The sequence below is a fragment of the Myotis brandtii genome, unplaced genomic scaffold (assembly GCF_000412655.1).
Source record: "Myotis brandtii unplaced genomic scaffold, ASM41265v1 scaffold1750, whole genome shotgun sequence".
NCBI classification, from domain to species: domain Eukaryota; kingdom Metazoa; phylum Chordata; class Mammalia; order Chiroptera; family Vespertilionidae; genus Myotis; species Myotis brandtii.
In genome coordinates this window covers 152,308-167,536 of record NW_005356477.1, presented here as the reverse complement: position 1 = coordinate 167,536, position 15,229 = coordinate 152,308, and the positions used below count along the sequence as shown (strand labels likewise).

Genomic DNA, 15,229 nt, shown 5'->3' with positions numbered 1-15,229 from the left:
CTCTTGGTGCACCCCTTTGTGGGCTGTGTCCACAGTCCTGTAGTTAAGCCTTGATTGCTGTTGGTATCACTGGGAGGAATTGACCTCCAGGCCAATTGGCTGTGAGGACCAGCTGTGTCTACGGTGGGAGAACTTCTGTGCGGGAGACACCCTTATGGGGCAGGACTTGCTTCAGTGGGGCTTTCGCGCTCACTGAGTCTGCCCACTGAGTATGTCTCTTATGGATGTGAAGAGTTGTAATCTGGATGGTCTCACTCTGACCACTGGGTAGACTGGCTCTTGGATCTCCAAGGAGGTGCAAAGTCAGCCACTGCCTGAGGCCACCCAGCAGGACCTACAGAGAGATCTGCAGATTCCTCCTCTTTGTTTGGGGTTTGGAGGTGCCCAGATGAGGTGCAGCTGTGAAGCAATGCAGGCTGCTGACGAGCCTTAGGCCTTGTTTTGGAAGCTCTGGGGTTCTCTGACCCAGCTACAGTTTGATAGGTTTTTAGGTGGAGAAAGGCCAGGCCATTAGTATGCAAAAGCCTCTGCGCACAGCTTGGGTAGGGTTGTAAATTGGGTGGGTCGTGGTCTCAGGGAATCACGGGGTGGTGCAAACAGCAATGGTTGGCCATCGGCCCTCCCCCAGATAGGTCTCTGGGTCTCTGTGTCTCACGGCCCCGTGCAGGAACAATGACCGCTGCAAGCACCTCTGCGAGAAAGCCACCCTCACGTTCTGGCCCGATGCCAGACAGTCCAGTTTCTCTCCGTATGAGTCTGGGTCCAAATTCTCGCGCCTGGAACTGGAGTTCAGAGCAGTCGGGAGCTTGTATCTCCCTCCCAGTTGAAAAAGACAACAGCGTACACAGCTGCCAGCCCTTTTCGCACACCTCTGTACCTCCACACTTCCACACCTCTGCACCTCCTACCCGCTTCAATACACTTTTCTCTTTCCTTCTAGCTGTAGAATTTCCACTCAGCCGGCCTTCCCGTGGTTCTGGATGATATTCATTTTGTCTTTTCGTTGTAGTTTTAACGTGGTTGTGCGCAGCAGCAAGTTCAGTTGTTTACCTATGCCGCCATCTTGGTTGTACCCCCGAGCCAGTGACCTTTTGATGCTCAACCAACTGACCAAGACTGGCCAGGGCCCCTACCTTTCAATTATTTTAGTTGTATTAATTCCCAGTTTTTAGGTCCTTTTAGATACAAAGCACTTCAATATCTTTGTGAAATCTCAGAGTAACCTATATAATAAAAGGCTAATATGCAAATCAACCGAATGGCGGAACAACCAGTTACTATGATGCACACTGACCACCAGGGGGCAGACGCTCAATGCAGGAGCTCCCCCTGGTATTCAGTGTCCCACGGGGGGGGAGCACCACTCAGCCAGAAGCCCTGAGCCGGGCTCATGGCTGGTGAGCACAGCAGCAGTGGCAGGAGCCTCTCCTGCCTCCATGGCAGCACTAAGGATGTCCGACTGCCGGCTTAGGCCCACTCCTAAGCCGGCAGTCGGATATCCCCCAAGGGCTCCCGGACTGCAAGAGTGTGCAGGCCGGGCTGAGGGACCCCTCTCCCACCAAGTACTTGAATTTTGTGCACCAGGCCTCTAGTCTGTAATAATAATTTATAGCATAATATATATCCCAGAAAGCCCATTAAGTCATTGCACATCTGTTGTTCCTTCTCTGTCAGATATATTGTCCCTGTTTTCCGGCTGGCTAAATTTTTCTGCCTTCTTTGAATATAGATTTAATTATTCTTATACTTCCTTTGGATACAGAAATTAGTACTTATCAACTATAGTGAAGTCTCATTGGACCATACTATCAATTGCTCTGAAAAGATTTTAGGGTTTTCCTGCATTGGGAATACATTGGGATTCATCTTGCCTTAGGTACAGAAATTGCCAGTGTGTGACTATTTTGAAAAGTTAGGTTTTCATGTTAACATGACAGTCTCATTATTAAATGAGTCCAAAAGTGGAAATGTTGTCAGGAAGAGAGATGCCATAGATAAGAGATGTTATTTGCCGAGTACAAAAAGAAAGAGAAACAAATTCTATTCTTTAAAATTCTCTGACCTCTTTTTTCTTTAGATAAACTGCAAACCTAAATTGGTCTGTTTTTCAGCTCTTTTTTCATCCTTGATATACTTAATTGATTTTCTAAAAAAGTTGCCTAGAAAGTCTTTTGTTAAGATGAAGCTAAGTTAGCGTCCTTTGCATTAAGTTCACCTTCAGGACAACACAAACAATGCTGTTCATTTTAGAAGCTAGTGGCCCTTCAGATACTTGAACTCTGCTACCTTTCTCCTGATTTTAGTTTCTGGGTTTTTTTTTTTAGTTAATCCTCACTTGAGGATATTTTTTCTATTGATTTCTTTTTTTTTTTAGGGAGAGAGTGGGTGGAGGAGGGCAGAGAAATATCGATGTGAGAGAGAGACATCGATTGGTTGCCTCCTACACGCTCCCTGACCAGAGCCGGGGATCGAGCCTGCAACTGAGGTACGTGCCCTTGACTGGAATCAAACCTTCAACCCTTCAGTCTGAGGGCCGACTCTTTATCCATGAGCCAAACTGGCTAGGGCTCCTTTCTCTAATTTTAACAGAAAGGGAAGAGTATATATATGTTCATTCTGCCACTTCTTAATTTTGTGACTAATCTCTATGCTTCTATGTGAGGTGAGTCAATGTTACGATCTCACATCAATATTTCTCTCTTCTCCCATCCTCTCTGAAATCAATAAAAATATATTTTTAAAAGTAGTAATGTATTGAGGGGGAGAGAGATAGAAACATCAATAATGATAATCATTGGTTGGCTGCCTCCTGCACGCCCCCTACTTGGGGATTGAGCCTGCAACCCAGTCATGTGCCCTGACCTCCTGGTTCATAGGTTGATGCTCAACCACTGAGCCACGCCAGTCAGGCTCAGGCAATACACCATTCTTTAAAAAAAAATTTTCAAGTTGTAACAATTACAGGAAATATATAGGGGTGGGTAAAAGGTTTATAAATAATACAATAAAAAGTAAATAATAATACAAGAATAAACTGTTTCATGTACTCACAACTGTAAACCTATTTTTGCTCACCCTGTATATATGAAACAGTGATGTAGTTTTTATAATGTAATAAATGTTCAGATATCTCTATTTTCTGCTACTGTACAGATAACATTTTAAGTTATTTAGGCATTTTCTCTTTCTGTCCCCTCAGAGCTCCGGAAGTTGGCCTCCGTCCTCGTCAGTGACTGGATGGCTGTCATCCGCTCCCAGAGCAGTGCCCAGCCTGCTGGTGAGCTCCCAGGTTCTTTGTCCCCGTATTGATTTATCTCCCATGGGATGTGGCCTCCAGTGTTTTCAGCCTGCTTCACCGCTACCTGGCAGTCTTTCTCTTTGATCTCAATAAAATCTTTTTTCTACTTTGTTTTTCCACAACAGAAAAAGATAAGAAAAAGCGAAAAGAAGAGGGAAAGGGTCGAACCACCCCCCCTGAGCGACCTTTAACCGAGGTGAAGGCTGAGCCCCGGGCTGAGGAGGCCCCAGAGAAGAAGAAGGAGAAGCCTAAGTCTCTTCGAACCACAGCGCCCAGTCATGCCAAGTTCCGCTCCACTGGTGAGGCTGCTGGCAGGCCCCGGGAGGAGGGTCTGTGGGCATGTGCACACCCAGGGCCTTCTGGTGGAATTGCTGGATTATGATGTGGGAAAACAGGAAGACTCGCGGGAGAAGCTCAGGGGATTCTACAAGGCTGGATGAACCGAGAGGAAAAGTCAAGAAGGTGGCCCTGGCCAGTGTGGCTCATTGGGTATTGTCCTGTGCACCAAAAGGTCACCGGTTTGATTTCCGGTCAGGGCACATGCCCCGGTTGTGGGATGGATCCCCAGTAGGGGGCATGATAGATGTGTTGCTCTCACATTGATGTTTCTCTCTTTTCCTCTCCCTTCCTCTCTCTAAAAATCAATTAAAAATCTTTAACAACAAAAAAAAAAAGTCAAGAGGGTGGGTGGGAATTCAACCCCACCCCATGTCTCTTCCCCAGGATTAGAGCTGGAGACCCCATCTTTGGTGCCTGTGAAGAAGAACGCCAGTGCAGTGATGGTTTCTGACAAATACAACCTTAAGCCCATTCCCCTCAAGCGTCAGAGGTAGGGACTGTGTGCTGGACTCCTGAGTGGGTTGGGTCTGAGGCCACGAGAAAGAAGGGCATTGTTCTTGACAGTTCCTCTTCTAACAGCTCAGCAGCTGCCCCAGGAGACACTGCTCCCCATGCAGAGAAGAAGTACAAGCCACTCAACACAACACCCAATGCTACCAAAGAGATCAAAGTGAAGATCATCCCGCCACAGCGTGAGTCAGAATGTATTGAATTTGGGAGCAAACTCTTCATGGGATGCATAGGGGGGTGGGGGAGGGCCTTCTCTTTAATGTTTCCATTTTCCTTTGATTTCTTGGTGCCCTGTAATTTTTGCACCTCTGAAGCTTGTTTCATAGGGTTACTTAGGAGTGACCTGAGAGATGAGGTGGGAGGTGTGCTCTTCACTGACTGGTTAGGGCAGTGAAGGCGAACCTTTTGAGCTCGGCGTGTCAGCATTTTGAAAAACCCTAACTTAACTCTGGTGCCGTGTCACATATAGAAATTTTTTGATATTTGCATCCATAGTAAGACAAAGCCTTACGTTTTTGATATTTATTTTATATATTTAAATGCCATTTAACAAAGAAAAATCAACCAAAAAAATGAGTTCGCATGTCACCTCTGACACGCGTGTCATAGGTTCGCCATCACTGGGTTAGGGGCACTCCCAGCTGGCAGGGTGATCTGTCATGTCCACAGGGCTGGCTCTGTCAGGTGCCTGAACTCTAGTTCATATCCAAAACCACGGCTTGCCTGCCTTTAATAGGAAGAGAATAGCCCGGCTGGCGTGGCTCAGTGGTTGAGCGTCGACCTATGAAGCAGGAGGTCACGGTTCATTTCCCAATGTGGGGTATGCAGGAGGCAGCCGATCAGTGATTCTCTCTCATCATTGATGTTTCTATCTCTCTTTCTCTCCCTCTCTGAAATGAATAATAAAGATATATATTTTTAAAAATAGAGGATAATGTCAGGAATTTCCTGTCCATATGCTTCCTGGCCACCTTGAGCTAACTGTGTCCCAGGTTGAGGCAGGGTCTGCCCAGACCCATTTTTCTGCCCAGACTGGTTCTATAGGAATAGGATTGTAAAGGAGGTATGATGGTTCCATTTATGCTTCTTCCTTTTGTAGCTATGGAGGGCCTGGGCTTCCTGGATGCGCTCAACTCAGCCCCTGTTCCAGGCATCAAAATTAAGAAGAAGAAGAAGGTGCTGTCGCCTACAGCTGCCAAGGTATGGGCCCTGGGTGGTAGGCGTGGCAGAGTGTAAAGGTAAAGTCAAAGGAAGGGCCCGGAGCCCTGGCCAGTGTGGCTCAGGTGGTAGTCCCATGCACCCAGTGGTGGCTGGTTCGATTCCTGGTCAGGGCACCTTGCTGTGGGCTCAGTCCCTAGTAGGGGGTGTGCAGGAAGCAGCTGATCAATGTTTCTCTCTAAAATCAATAAAAACAGTCCTAACCGGTTTGGCTAAGTGCATAGAGCATCGGCCTGCGGACTGAAGGGTCCCAGGTTCGATTCTGGTCAAGGGCATGTACCTTGGTTGTGGGCACATCCCCAGTAGGGGGTGTGCAGGAGGCAGCTGATCGATGTTTCTCTCATCGATGTTTCTATCCCTTTCCCTTTCTGTAAAAAATCAATAAAAAACATTTAAAATCAATAAAAACACTTAAAAAAAAAGAAGGGCCCAGCAGCTCGGAGTTGGGAAGGGCAAAAGGAGTTTGTCTGATGCAGACTGGTGACGGTGGGCAGTGTTTGACATAGACCTTCGTTTATATGAACTGTTGTGGGTCCTGCCCCAGACCCCGCACTACCTGCCTTGCCTTGACCTTAGCTTTTCTGTCAGCTCATTAACTTCTTTTCCTTTCACAATAGCCAAGCCCATTTGAAGGGAAAACAAGCACAGAGCCAAGCACAGCCAAACCTTCTTCCCCAGAGCCAGCACCTCCTGAGGCTATGGACACCGACCGTCCAGGGACCCCAGTTCCCCCTGTGGAGGTCCCAGAGCTGCTGGACGCAGGTCAGTCCAGAGGCTGGGCCAGGCTGGGGGGTTTCCCAAGGGGAAGGACCTGCATCTGAAACCTCTCCTGCTTACAGCCTCTTTGGAGCCAGGAGCTCTGGATGCAAAACCAGTGGAGAGTCCTGGCGATCCCAGCCAGCTGACGCGGAAAGGCAGGAAGAGGAAGACGGTGACGTGGCCTGAGGAGGGCAAGCTGAGGGAATACTTCTACTTTGAACTGGATGAAACCGAACGAGGTTAGAAGTCGAGTTGACTATCTAATAGGCGGGCACAGAGCGTTTCAAAAGGGCTGGTTGTGCTTACTCTTCCTCTTGCTTTTTTCCTCCTTGCCAATAGTAAATGTGAATAAGATCAAGGACTTTGGCGAGGCAGCTAAGCGAGAGATACTGTCAGACAGACATGCATTTGAGACGGCCCGGCGTCTGAGCCATGACAACATGGAGGAGAAGGTGCCATGGGTGTGCCCCCGGCCCCTGGTTCTGCCCTCACCTCTTGTCACCCCTGGAAGCAACAGCCAGGAGCGGTATATCCAGGCTGAGCGGGAGAAAGGAATCCTTCAGGAGCTCTTCCTGAACAAGGAAAGGTGAGCAGAATGGGGTGCCTGCCCTGGGTTGATTACGGAGAGGTGGAGGTTAGGAAGAAATTCGAGGGCCTGGATCAATAATTTGACCATCCTTTTTTTTGCTTCCCCCCCGCACTCATGCTAGCCCTCACGAACCAGACCCTGAACCCTACGAGCCCGTCCCCCCGAAGCTCATCCCCCTGGACGAGGTGAGTGTGAAGTGACGACGGGGCTGTGATGGATGCTGATGCAGCTGTTGTGCGTGACTCCCCTTCATTCTGTGGTTGTCCTCACTGCTCTGCTCTGCTCTCAGGAATGTTCCATGGATGAGACTCCATATGTTGAGACCCTGGAGCCTGGGGAGGCCGGTGGCTCACCTGATGGGGCAGGTGGCTCCAAGTTGCCTCCTGTTCTGGCCAATCTTATGGGAAGCATGGGTGCTGGGAAGAGCCCCCAGGGCCCTGGAGGAGGAGGCATCAGTGTCCAGGAGATCCTCACCTCCATCATGGTAGGAGCCCTCATCCTCGTTTCTGCTTTGTCGGCCACGCCCCTCCCCGTACCCCAGTCCTCCTCCTCTTCCTGCGTCCCTCCTCTGGGCTCTCCCTTTCTCTGCTAATGAGGACTGTTGCTCTCTAGGGTAGCCCAAATAGTCACCCCTCAGAGGAACTGCTGAAGCAACCAGACTACTCAGACAAGATCAAGCAGATGCTGGGTAAGGTCAGGGCCAGCCAGGGCTGGGCTGCATGCGGTCGGTGGTCAGACATGGGGATGGGATGGAGATTAGACCCTGCCAGCTGGTCTTCAAGGATCCCTGGGGCACACGTAAGCGGGAAGGATGTCACTCTTCTAGAAGCCTCTTGCTGACTATTTGACTCTTTTCATTAACAGTGCCACATGGACTCTTAGGCCCCGGCCCAATAGCCAATGGTTTCCCACAAGGAGGCCCTGGGGGCCCCAAGGGAATGCAGCACTTCCCCCCTGGCCCTGGGGGACCTATGCCAGGTAGGCAGTGACTGGGGTGTTGGAATAATGGGCTTATCTGCTAACCTGTGGTCTGGTAATAGTGTAGGATTGACCAGAAGGAGCGGGGAGGTGGCGTAGGGTGGGGGGGAGATGGCTTAGGGTGGGAGGGAGCAGTCCCTGAGTGTAACATTGTCTCCCTTTTTTTCCTAACAGGTCCCCATGGAGGCCCTGGAGGCCCTGGGGGGCCAGTGGGTCCACGTCTCCTGGGTCCCCCACCCCCTCCCCGGGGCGGTGATCCCTTCTGGGATGGCCCTGCTGACCCCATGCGGGGTGGCCCGATGCGGGGGGGACCTGGACCTGGACCTGGACCTGGACCTGGACCATACCATAGAGGCCGTGGTGGTCGAGGGGGAAATGAACCTCCTCCCCCTCCTCCTCCATTTCGAGGAGCCAGAGGAGGTCGCTCTGGAGGAGGACCCCCAAACGGACGAGGGGGCCCTGGTGGGGGCATGGGTGGAGGACACCGTCCCCACGAAGGCCCTGGTGGGGGCATGGGCAGTGGCAGTGGCCATCGTCCTCATGAAGGCCCTGGTGGGGGCATGGGTGGAAATGGTGGACATCGCCCCCACGAAGGTCCTGGACATGGGGGACCCCATGGCCACCGGCCTCATGATGTCCCTGGTCACCGAGGCCATGATCATCGAGGACCACCTCCTCATGAGCACCGAGGCCATAATGGCCCTGGCCACGGAGGAGGGGGCCACCGAGGGCACGATGGAGGCCACAGCCATGGAGGAGGTGAGGATGAGCCCTGCCCCTATGACTTTTGTTGGACCCCCACAGACTGGGAGTGTCACTACCTGGGGGTGCTGGGCTGAACCTGAGGCCGCCTGTCCCAGCATGTGTGGCTGTTCCTACCCTAGCCCTTCCCCCACACCCCCAGGCTCTCTCTCTGAAAGACATTCTCTGGCTTCATGGCTGTGGAGGGGGTGAGGGTGGTGGTGACCTAGCATCTCCTCCCTAACCGTCCGCCCTCTTTTTCAGACATGTCCAACCGCCCCGTTTGCCGACACTTTATGATGAAGGGCAACTGCCGCTATGAGGACAGCTGTGCCTTCTACCACCCGGGGGTCAACGGGCCCCCCCTGCCCTAAGGACCCCGTCTGCCCCCCGCCCCACACACACACTGTTATGGCTTCTGTGAGGCCCGTTTGTCCCTTCCCCAGCTGAGGAGGAGCCGGCCTCCTCGGTCCCCACTGCTCAGTCCTGGGGTTTCTGATCACTGGTGCACCCCATGTACACGCTCCTCCAGGCGGGAGGACTAGACCCGCTCTGCCCTGCCTGCGAAGAGGAGGCTCAGAGACTCGGCTGGCTTCACTATCTGAGGAGACTTGCCCTGGAAGCCCAGCTCCTTTCCAGTGTTACCTCTGATGCCCGAGGGCACCTGGCCTGTGCCAGTCCTCCCCGTGCACGGAGCTCTGACGTGGGATCAGCTGCCCTCCCAAACCATCCCAGCCAAGACCACCATTCCTCGGGGTGGGGAGATGATAAAAGGGGCTATCGGATATCCCACTCCACTGAGAGGGCTCCCACTGCACACCGGCTGGACACATCCTGAGCCCTTCTCAGCGAGGTCCGACTAGGCAGCCTTCTGTGAACGCTGCGGCTGCATCTGCATCGCGGCCGGCTGGTGGCGGTCTACCCTGCACACACAGCTCATGCTGGAAGCAGACACTTTGGGGAGACCAGCTGTGCATGAACTGAAGCCCGGCACGCCGGGCCCGACAGTCACACTACGTGCACCGCCTTGGGAGTTCACACACTTCCTGTCCCCACCTGGAACCTTGGAGTGAGGCCACCTCTGAGTCCCCATTGGGCACCGTCCTGGGTGCATTCAACAACACACTGGCCCTTACACAGCCCTCTCTTTCACCCGTCTCGTATCAGTTGTTTTCTATGAAAACAGTGGATTGGTTGGGTTTTGTGCAAGGTCTTGGGTTAGAGCCACAATGGATTTGAGGATGAGTATTTTTTCTTTTGGTTTTGTATATTTTGTACATTAATAATAAACAGTGGAGAGAGAAGCAGCTTATTTAACCCCTGGTGTGTTTGGACTCCTTGAAAAAAAAAACCCAGCCATTACCAGCAGTTTTAGGTGCATGAATACAAACCTTCGTGGAGCTAGCAAGCTCTACCTTCAAGTCATAGTTGATTTAAGTGAGAATGCTGATGTGATGCGCTCTGCACAGCAGATCCCAGGACCAGCATTCTTGGAGAAGGCAGTGCGGCCCGGGACAGCCTATGGCTGGGCCTGCCAGCTGTGGAGTGCTCTGGGAAGGAGTTGAGAGGACGGGAGGAAGGAGCAGGAGTGGCTACAGGAGAAATCCATGAGCAGTGTTTTGAGAACAGTCCAGGGGAGAGGGAAGTGTAGACTGCTCTTCGCAAAGAGTGACTGCGGAGCTGGAGGAAATGGCCTGCTGCGAGGGGACAGGGAGGTCTAGGACCCAGCCTCCTCGTTGAGGGAGGTGTGAAATCGAGGGCCTAGGTGATGGGATAAGATTCCTGGGAGACAGGAGGTTTTGGAGACCAGAACATGGAGGGATAGAATTAACTTTGAATAAGAAGTTACTTAAGTCTGCTATTTTTTTAAAATATATTTTTATTGATTTCAGAGAGAGAGAGAGAAGCATCAATGACAGAGACCTTGATTGGCTGCCTCCTACATCCTGCCCCCCTACTAGGGATCGAGCCCACAGCCCAGGCATGTGCCCTGACCAACCGGGAAGTGAACCGTGACCTATGAACTCCTGGTTCATAGGTCGATGCTCAACCCACTTAGCCACGCTGGCCGGGCTAAATCTGCTATTCTTAGAACTAGAAATTAGAAGATTACATTTTGGGGAGAGAGAAGAGTGGTTTTCAACCTTTTAGTGTTCACCAGCATGTCCGAAGGGCCTGTTACAAGACAGATCGGAGCCCTCGCTGGTTGGCTTAGTTGAGTGCCACCCCATGGATTCCCAGTCAGAGCATATACCCAGGTTGTGGGTTCAATCCCCAGTCAGGATGCATGGGGGCAGCCAATCGATGTTTCTCTCTCTCTCTAAAATAAAAATTTAAAAACATTAAAAATAAGTAAGGTTGGGGGGGTGAGCAGCAAATTTTCTGATTCAGTAGATCTGGGATGGACCCCAAAATGTTTCTGACAAGCTCCCTAGTGTTGCTGATCTGGAAAATGAGGCTTCCTGGCTGTTATTTTCGAGATTGGCCATCGGCTCAGGCCTCGTGCACATCTAGCGAGGCCAGCGAGGCCTTTTTCCCTCCTTTTGTCCAGGCTCAGGCGTGACGCTCAGGCAGCCAGCCTACTGTTGCTCTGTGCACTTAGGAGAGGGCCTGGGAGGAGGACGTAATCTAAAGGTGAAATACCAACGAGGTACACAGCTCGAGTGAAAAAGCAAAGAGCATGTCAATCCAGGGGGCCTACTGAACTTGAGTTTCTTTCCTTCTGGTGCATCCAGTGCCTGCTTCTCACCTCCTCCCGCCCCGCAATAGGCCAAAGAGCCTTTAGAGCGAGCTTCACGGTGCCCATTGTAATTTAAAGAGGAGTCAGTCATTTTCCTTTCAAATTCTCCACAGAAACTTTTCCTGCCCTGGCCAGTGTTAGCTGCACAACCGCAGGGTTGTGGGTTCGACTTCCAGCTAAGGGCACGTACTTGGGTTACAGGTTCGATTCCCGGGCCTGGTCAGGGTGAGTGTGGGAAGTAACCAGTGGATGTGTCTCTTTCACATCAATGTTTGTCTCTCCACCCCCGATTCCCTTTCACACTCTCTAAAAATCAATTGAAAAAATATCTTCGGGTGAGGATTAACAAAAAAACAATGCGGGCAGGGAGAGAGAGGCCGAACATCTCATCCATTTCACCAAACCCATGGACCCATGAAACCCTGCAGGCACTTCTCTCCCCTTTAGGTTTTTTTCCTTTCTGCTTCCACCCCCAACCCCCAAATCGTATTCAACTTCTGATGTCTCTCAACCCTTCCATCTCCAATTCTGAGTTGTCAGCATTACGTTTCTCCCATTTCTGTTCCTGGGAAATCCACCCTGGCTGGGTAGCTCAGGGTGTTGTCCTCATACATCAGGGTTGAGGGTTCTATTTCTGGGGGCACCTACAAGAAGCAACCAATGAATGCATAAATAAGTGGAACAACAAAATGTTTATCCTTTTCTCTCTTAAAAAAATTCCAAAATCCTACCACCTCAGCCCAGTACAATTAAGTACTAACTCAACGTATTTGCTGCTGCTTGGCAAACTCCCTTTAAAAAAAAAAAAATATATATATATATATTTTATTGATTTTTTACAGAGAGGAAGGGAGAGGGATAGAGAGCCGGAAACATCAATGAGAGAGAAACATCGATCAGCTGCCTCCTGCACGACCCCCACTGGGGATGTGCCCGCAACCAAGGTACATGCCCTTGACCGGAATCGAACCCGGGACCCTTGAGTCCGCAGGCCGACGCTCTATCCACTGAGCCAAACCGGTTCTGGTATAAACTCCCTTTTTTTTAAAAAAAAAAAATCCTTACCCGAGGATAGTTTCCACTGATATTTAGGAGAGAGTGAAAGAGAAATATCGATGTGAGAGAAACACATGGGTTGGTTGCCTCCTGCATGCACTCTGACCAGGGCCCTGGATGGGGAGGAGCCTGCAACTGAGGTACGTGCCCTTGATTGGAATTGAACCCTGGATGCTTTGGCCCACAGGCTGATGCTCTATCCACTGATCAAATTTTTATTGATATTCTTGGGTTTCGAGCTGCAACCTGGGCATGTGCCCTGACCGGGAATTGAACTGGCAACCTTTTGGTGCACGGGCTGACACCCAACCAACTGAGCCACACTAGCCAGGGCTCCAGCTTGTTTTTATTTTTTACTTCTTTATGAATGTATTGGGGTGACACTGGTTAGTAACATTATACAGGTTCTAGGTGTCTACACATTCTGGTGCCTCCCCTGAAGGCTCTTCTTCCTACTCATCTGGTTCACTCCTTCACCTCCTTCAGGCCTTGGTTTTCATGTTACTTCCTCTGAGGTCTCTCCTAATCACTCCATGTGAAGGGGACACCCTCTCCTCCCGGAGATATGCTCCGGGGCACCCCCGTTCCCAGTTGCACAGCTGACTCCAGGTGCTGCCGCTGGGACAGAGAACCACTGCCCTAGAACTGCCAGGTGAGCGTCTCCAGCACTGGCCACAGGGCCACTCTTCCGTTCTCAGGCCCCCTTTGAGTTCTGTATGGCCACAGGGCTTTCCTGTTTCCATGGTAGCACTGACAAGACTTCCCTAAAATGCCTTGTGTGTTCCTAAAACAGTCCTATCCTGGCTCTCGCTTCGATCTAGGACTTAGCTTTGGTCATCTTTTGTTGTTAATGCTCACCTAAGGATCATTTTTCCCCATTGATTTTTTTAGTGTGGAAGGGAGCAGGAGAGAGACATTGCTATGAGAGGCACATCAATGTGTTCCCTCCCGCACACACCTGACCAGGCTGGGAATTGAACCTGCAGCCCAGGGACATGCCCTCAACTGGAAACCGAACCGGTGGCCCTTCAGTTCACAGGCTGGCACTCTAACCACGGAGCCACACCAGCCAGGGCAGTCATCCTTTTCCTTTTTTTTTTTTTTTAAATATATTTTATTGATTTTTTACAGAGAGGAAGGGAGAGAGATAGAGAGTTAGAAACATTGATGAGAGAGAAACATTGATCAGCTGCCTCCTGCACACCTCCCACTGGGGATGTGCCCGCAACCAAGGTACATGCCCTTGACCGGAATCGAACCTGGGACCTTTCAGTCCGCAGGCCGACGCTCTATCCACTGAGCCAAACCGGTTTCGGCTAGTCATCCTTTTTTAATTCTCACTTGAGGATGTGTTTTTTTTTTCTTTATTGATTAAGGCATTACATATGTATTCTTATTGCCCCATTGTCCCCCCCCCCCCCGCCACCAGAGGATATGTTTTTGGATTCCAGACAGAGAAAGGGAGAGGGAGAGACAGACATCAATGTGAGAAATATTGATCGGCTGCCCCCATATGCTCCTGACTGGGGATTGAGCCTGCAACTTGGGTATGTGCCCTGACCAGGAATCGAACTCTCAACCTCAGTGTACAAGACAACATTCCAGCCCTAGCAGGTTTGGCTCAGTGGATAGAGGTCAGCCTGTGGACTGAAAGGTCCCAGGTTCGATTCCGGTCAAGGGCACATGCCTGGATTGTGGCTCGGTCCCCAATAGGGGGGGTGCAGGAGGCAGCTGGTCCATGATTCCCTCTCATCATTGATGTTTCTCCCCCTTCCTTCCTCTCTAAAAAAAAAAAAAAAAAAAGACAACACTCCAACCAAGCCACCGGGCCAGGGCCTCATGGCCTTGTCCACGCTGCAGGTTAAGGAGAATGCCCAGAGCACTGGTGAGGTCAGCAGGGCCATCGTCCCAGGGCCAGCCCCTGCACAAGGCAGGCAGGTGTCCGCAGTCTGTCATTGGGAAGCTGAGAAGTACTACTTTATGGGAACATCCGTGCTGCTCACTATGTACATTAGTGCAAAATTTGTAGGTACTAAAAGCTGTTTATGAATAAAAATATTTAATTCTGTTAATGAAATTGCATTTCCAGGCTTTGGGTTACTCATACACTGTGCCATGTGAGTTTGTTATTTTTTCCATGTTCTAGTTCAACGTTGTTCTTGGCGGGAGGAGTGGCATCCTTTTGCCCATACTTAGGTATATTAATTTTATTATACTAGTGTCCCAGTGCATGAATTCTTGCACATTGAAAGGAAATTAATTGGAAGAAATATTTTAATATCGCTATTCACCCTTTCTCGATAATAGAATTGTCAACCAAATTCATGATAGACAATGACAGATCGAAACACGTGTGCGATTGGCGCCAGCAAGAGCTTTATATGTATCGCACATGCATGTTTCAGCTTAGCCTATTATGTATATACTAGAGGCCCGTTGCACAAAAATTTGTGCACTTGGGGGGTTCCCTCAGCCTGGCCTGTGCCCTCTTGCAGTCTGGGACCCCTCGGAGGATGTCCACCTGCTGGCTTAGGCCCGCTCCCTGGGGGATCGGGCCCAAGCTGGCAGTCAGACATCACTCTGGCAGCCCTCGGGGGATGTCCACTTACCAGCAGGGAGCAGACCTAAGCTTCATTCAGACATCCTTAGTGCTGCTGAGGAGGCGGGAGAGGCTCCCGCCACCACCATTGTGCTGGCAGCCATCAGCCTGGCTTGTGGCTGAGCAGAGCTCCCCCTGTGGGAGCGCACTGACCACCAGGGGGCAGCTCCTGCACTGAGCATCTTCCCCCTGGTGGTCAATGTGTGTCATAGTGACCAGTCATTCCCAGTCGTTCTGTTAGGGTCAGTTTGCATATTACCCTTTTATTATATAGGATAGAGGCCTGGTGCACGGGTGAGGGCCGGTTGGTTTGCCCTGAAGGGTGTCCGGATCAGGGTGGGGGTCCCGCTGGGGTGCCTGGCCAGCCTGGGTGAGGGGCTGATGGCTGTTTGCAGGCTGGCC

The 15,229-nt window shown here is 50.9% G+C and overlaps 1 protein-coding gene across 3 annotated transcripts in view; it reads left to right on the top strand.

Annotated features, from left to right (window-relative positions):
* PPP1R10 (protein phosphatase 1, regulatory subunit 10) overlaps positions 1–9,749 on the top strand; it is a 21,404-nt gene extending 11,655 nt beyond the window's left edge. Inside the window, exons 7-20 of one of the 3 annotated variants that reach the window (XM_005863250.2) lie at positions 3,200–3,277; positions 3,424–3,597; positions 4,022–4,127; positions 4,217–4,329; positions 5,247–5,347; positions 5,983–6,127; positions 6,205–6,363; positions 6,464–6,710; positions 6,835–6,898; positions 7,003–7,197; positions 7,326–7,401; positions 7,578–7,691; positions 7,866–8,450; positions 8,697–9,749. In XM_005863250.2, coding sequence (XP_005863312.1) covers positions 3,200–3,277; positions 3,424–3,597; positions 4,022–4,127; positions 4,217–4,329; positions 5,247–5,347; positions 5,983–6,127; positions 6,205–6,363; positions 6,464–6,710; positions 6,835–6,898; positions 7,003–7,197; positions 7,326–7,401; positions 7,578–7,691; positions 7,866–8,450; positions 8,697–8,806 — 2,267 coding nt within the window. In that variant the 3' untranslated portion in view covers positions 8,807–9,749. Of the gene's footprint in view, positions 1–3,199; positions 3,278–3,420; positions 3,598–4,021; positions 4,128–4,216; positions 4,330–5,246; positions 5,348–5,982; positions 6,128–6,204; positions 6,364–6,463; positions 6,711–6,834; positions 6,899–7,002; positions 7,198–7,325; positions 7,402–7,577; positions 7,692–7,865; positions 8,451–8,696 lie in introns of all 3 variants that reach the window. The other 2 variants (XM_014537245.1, XM_014537246.1) reach the window with 2 other exon arrangements.
* Positions 9,750–15,229: the final 5,480 nt, after the last annotated feature.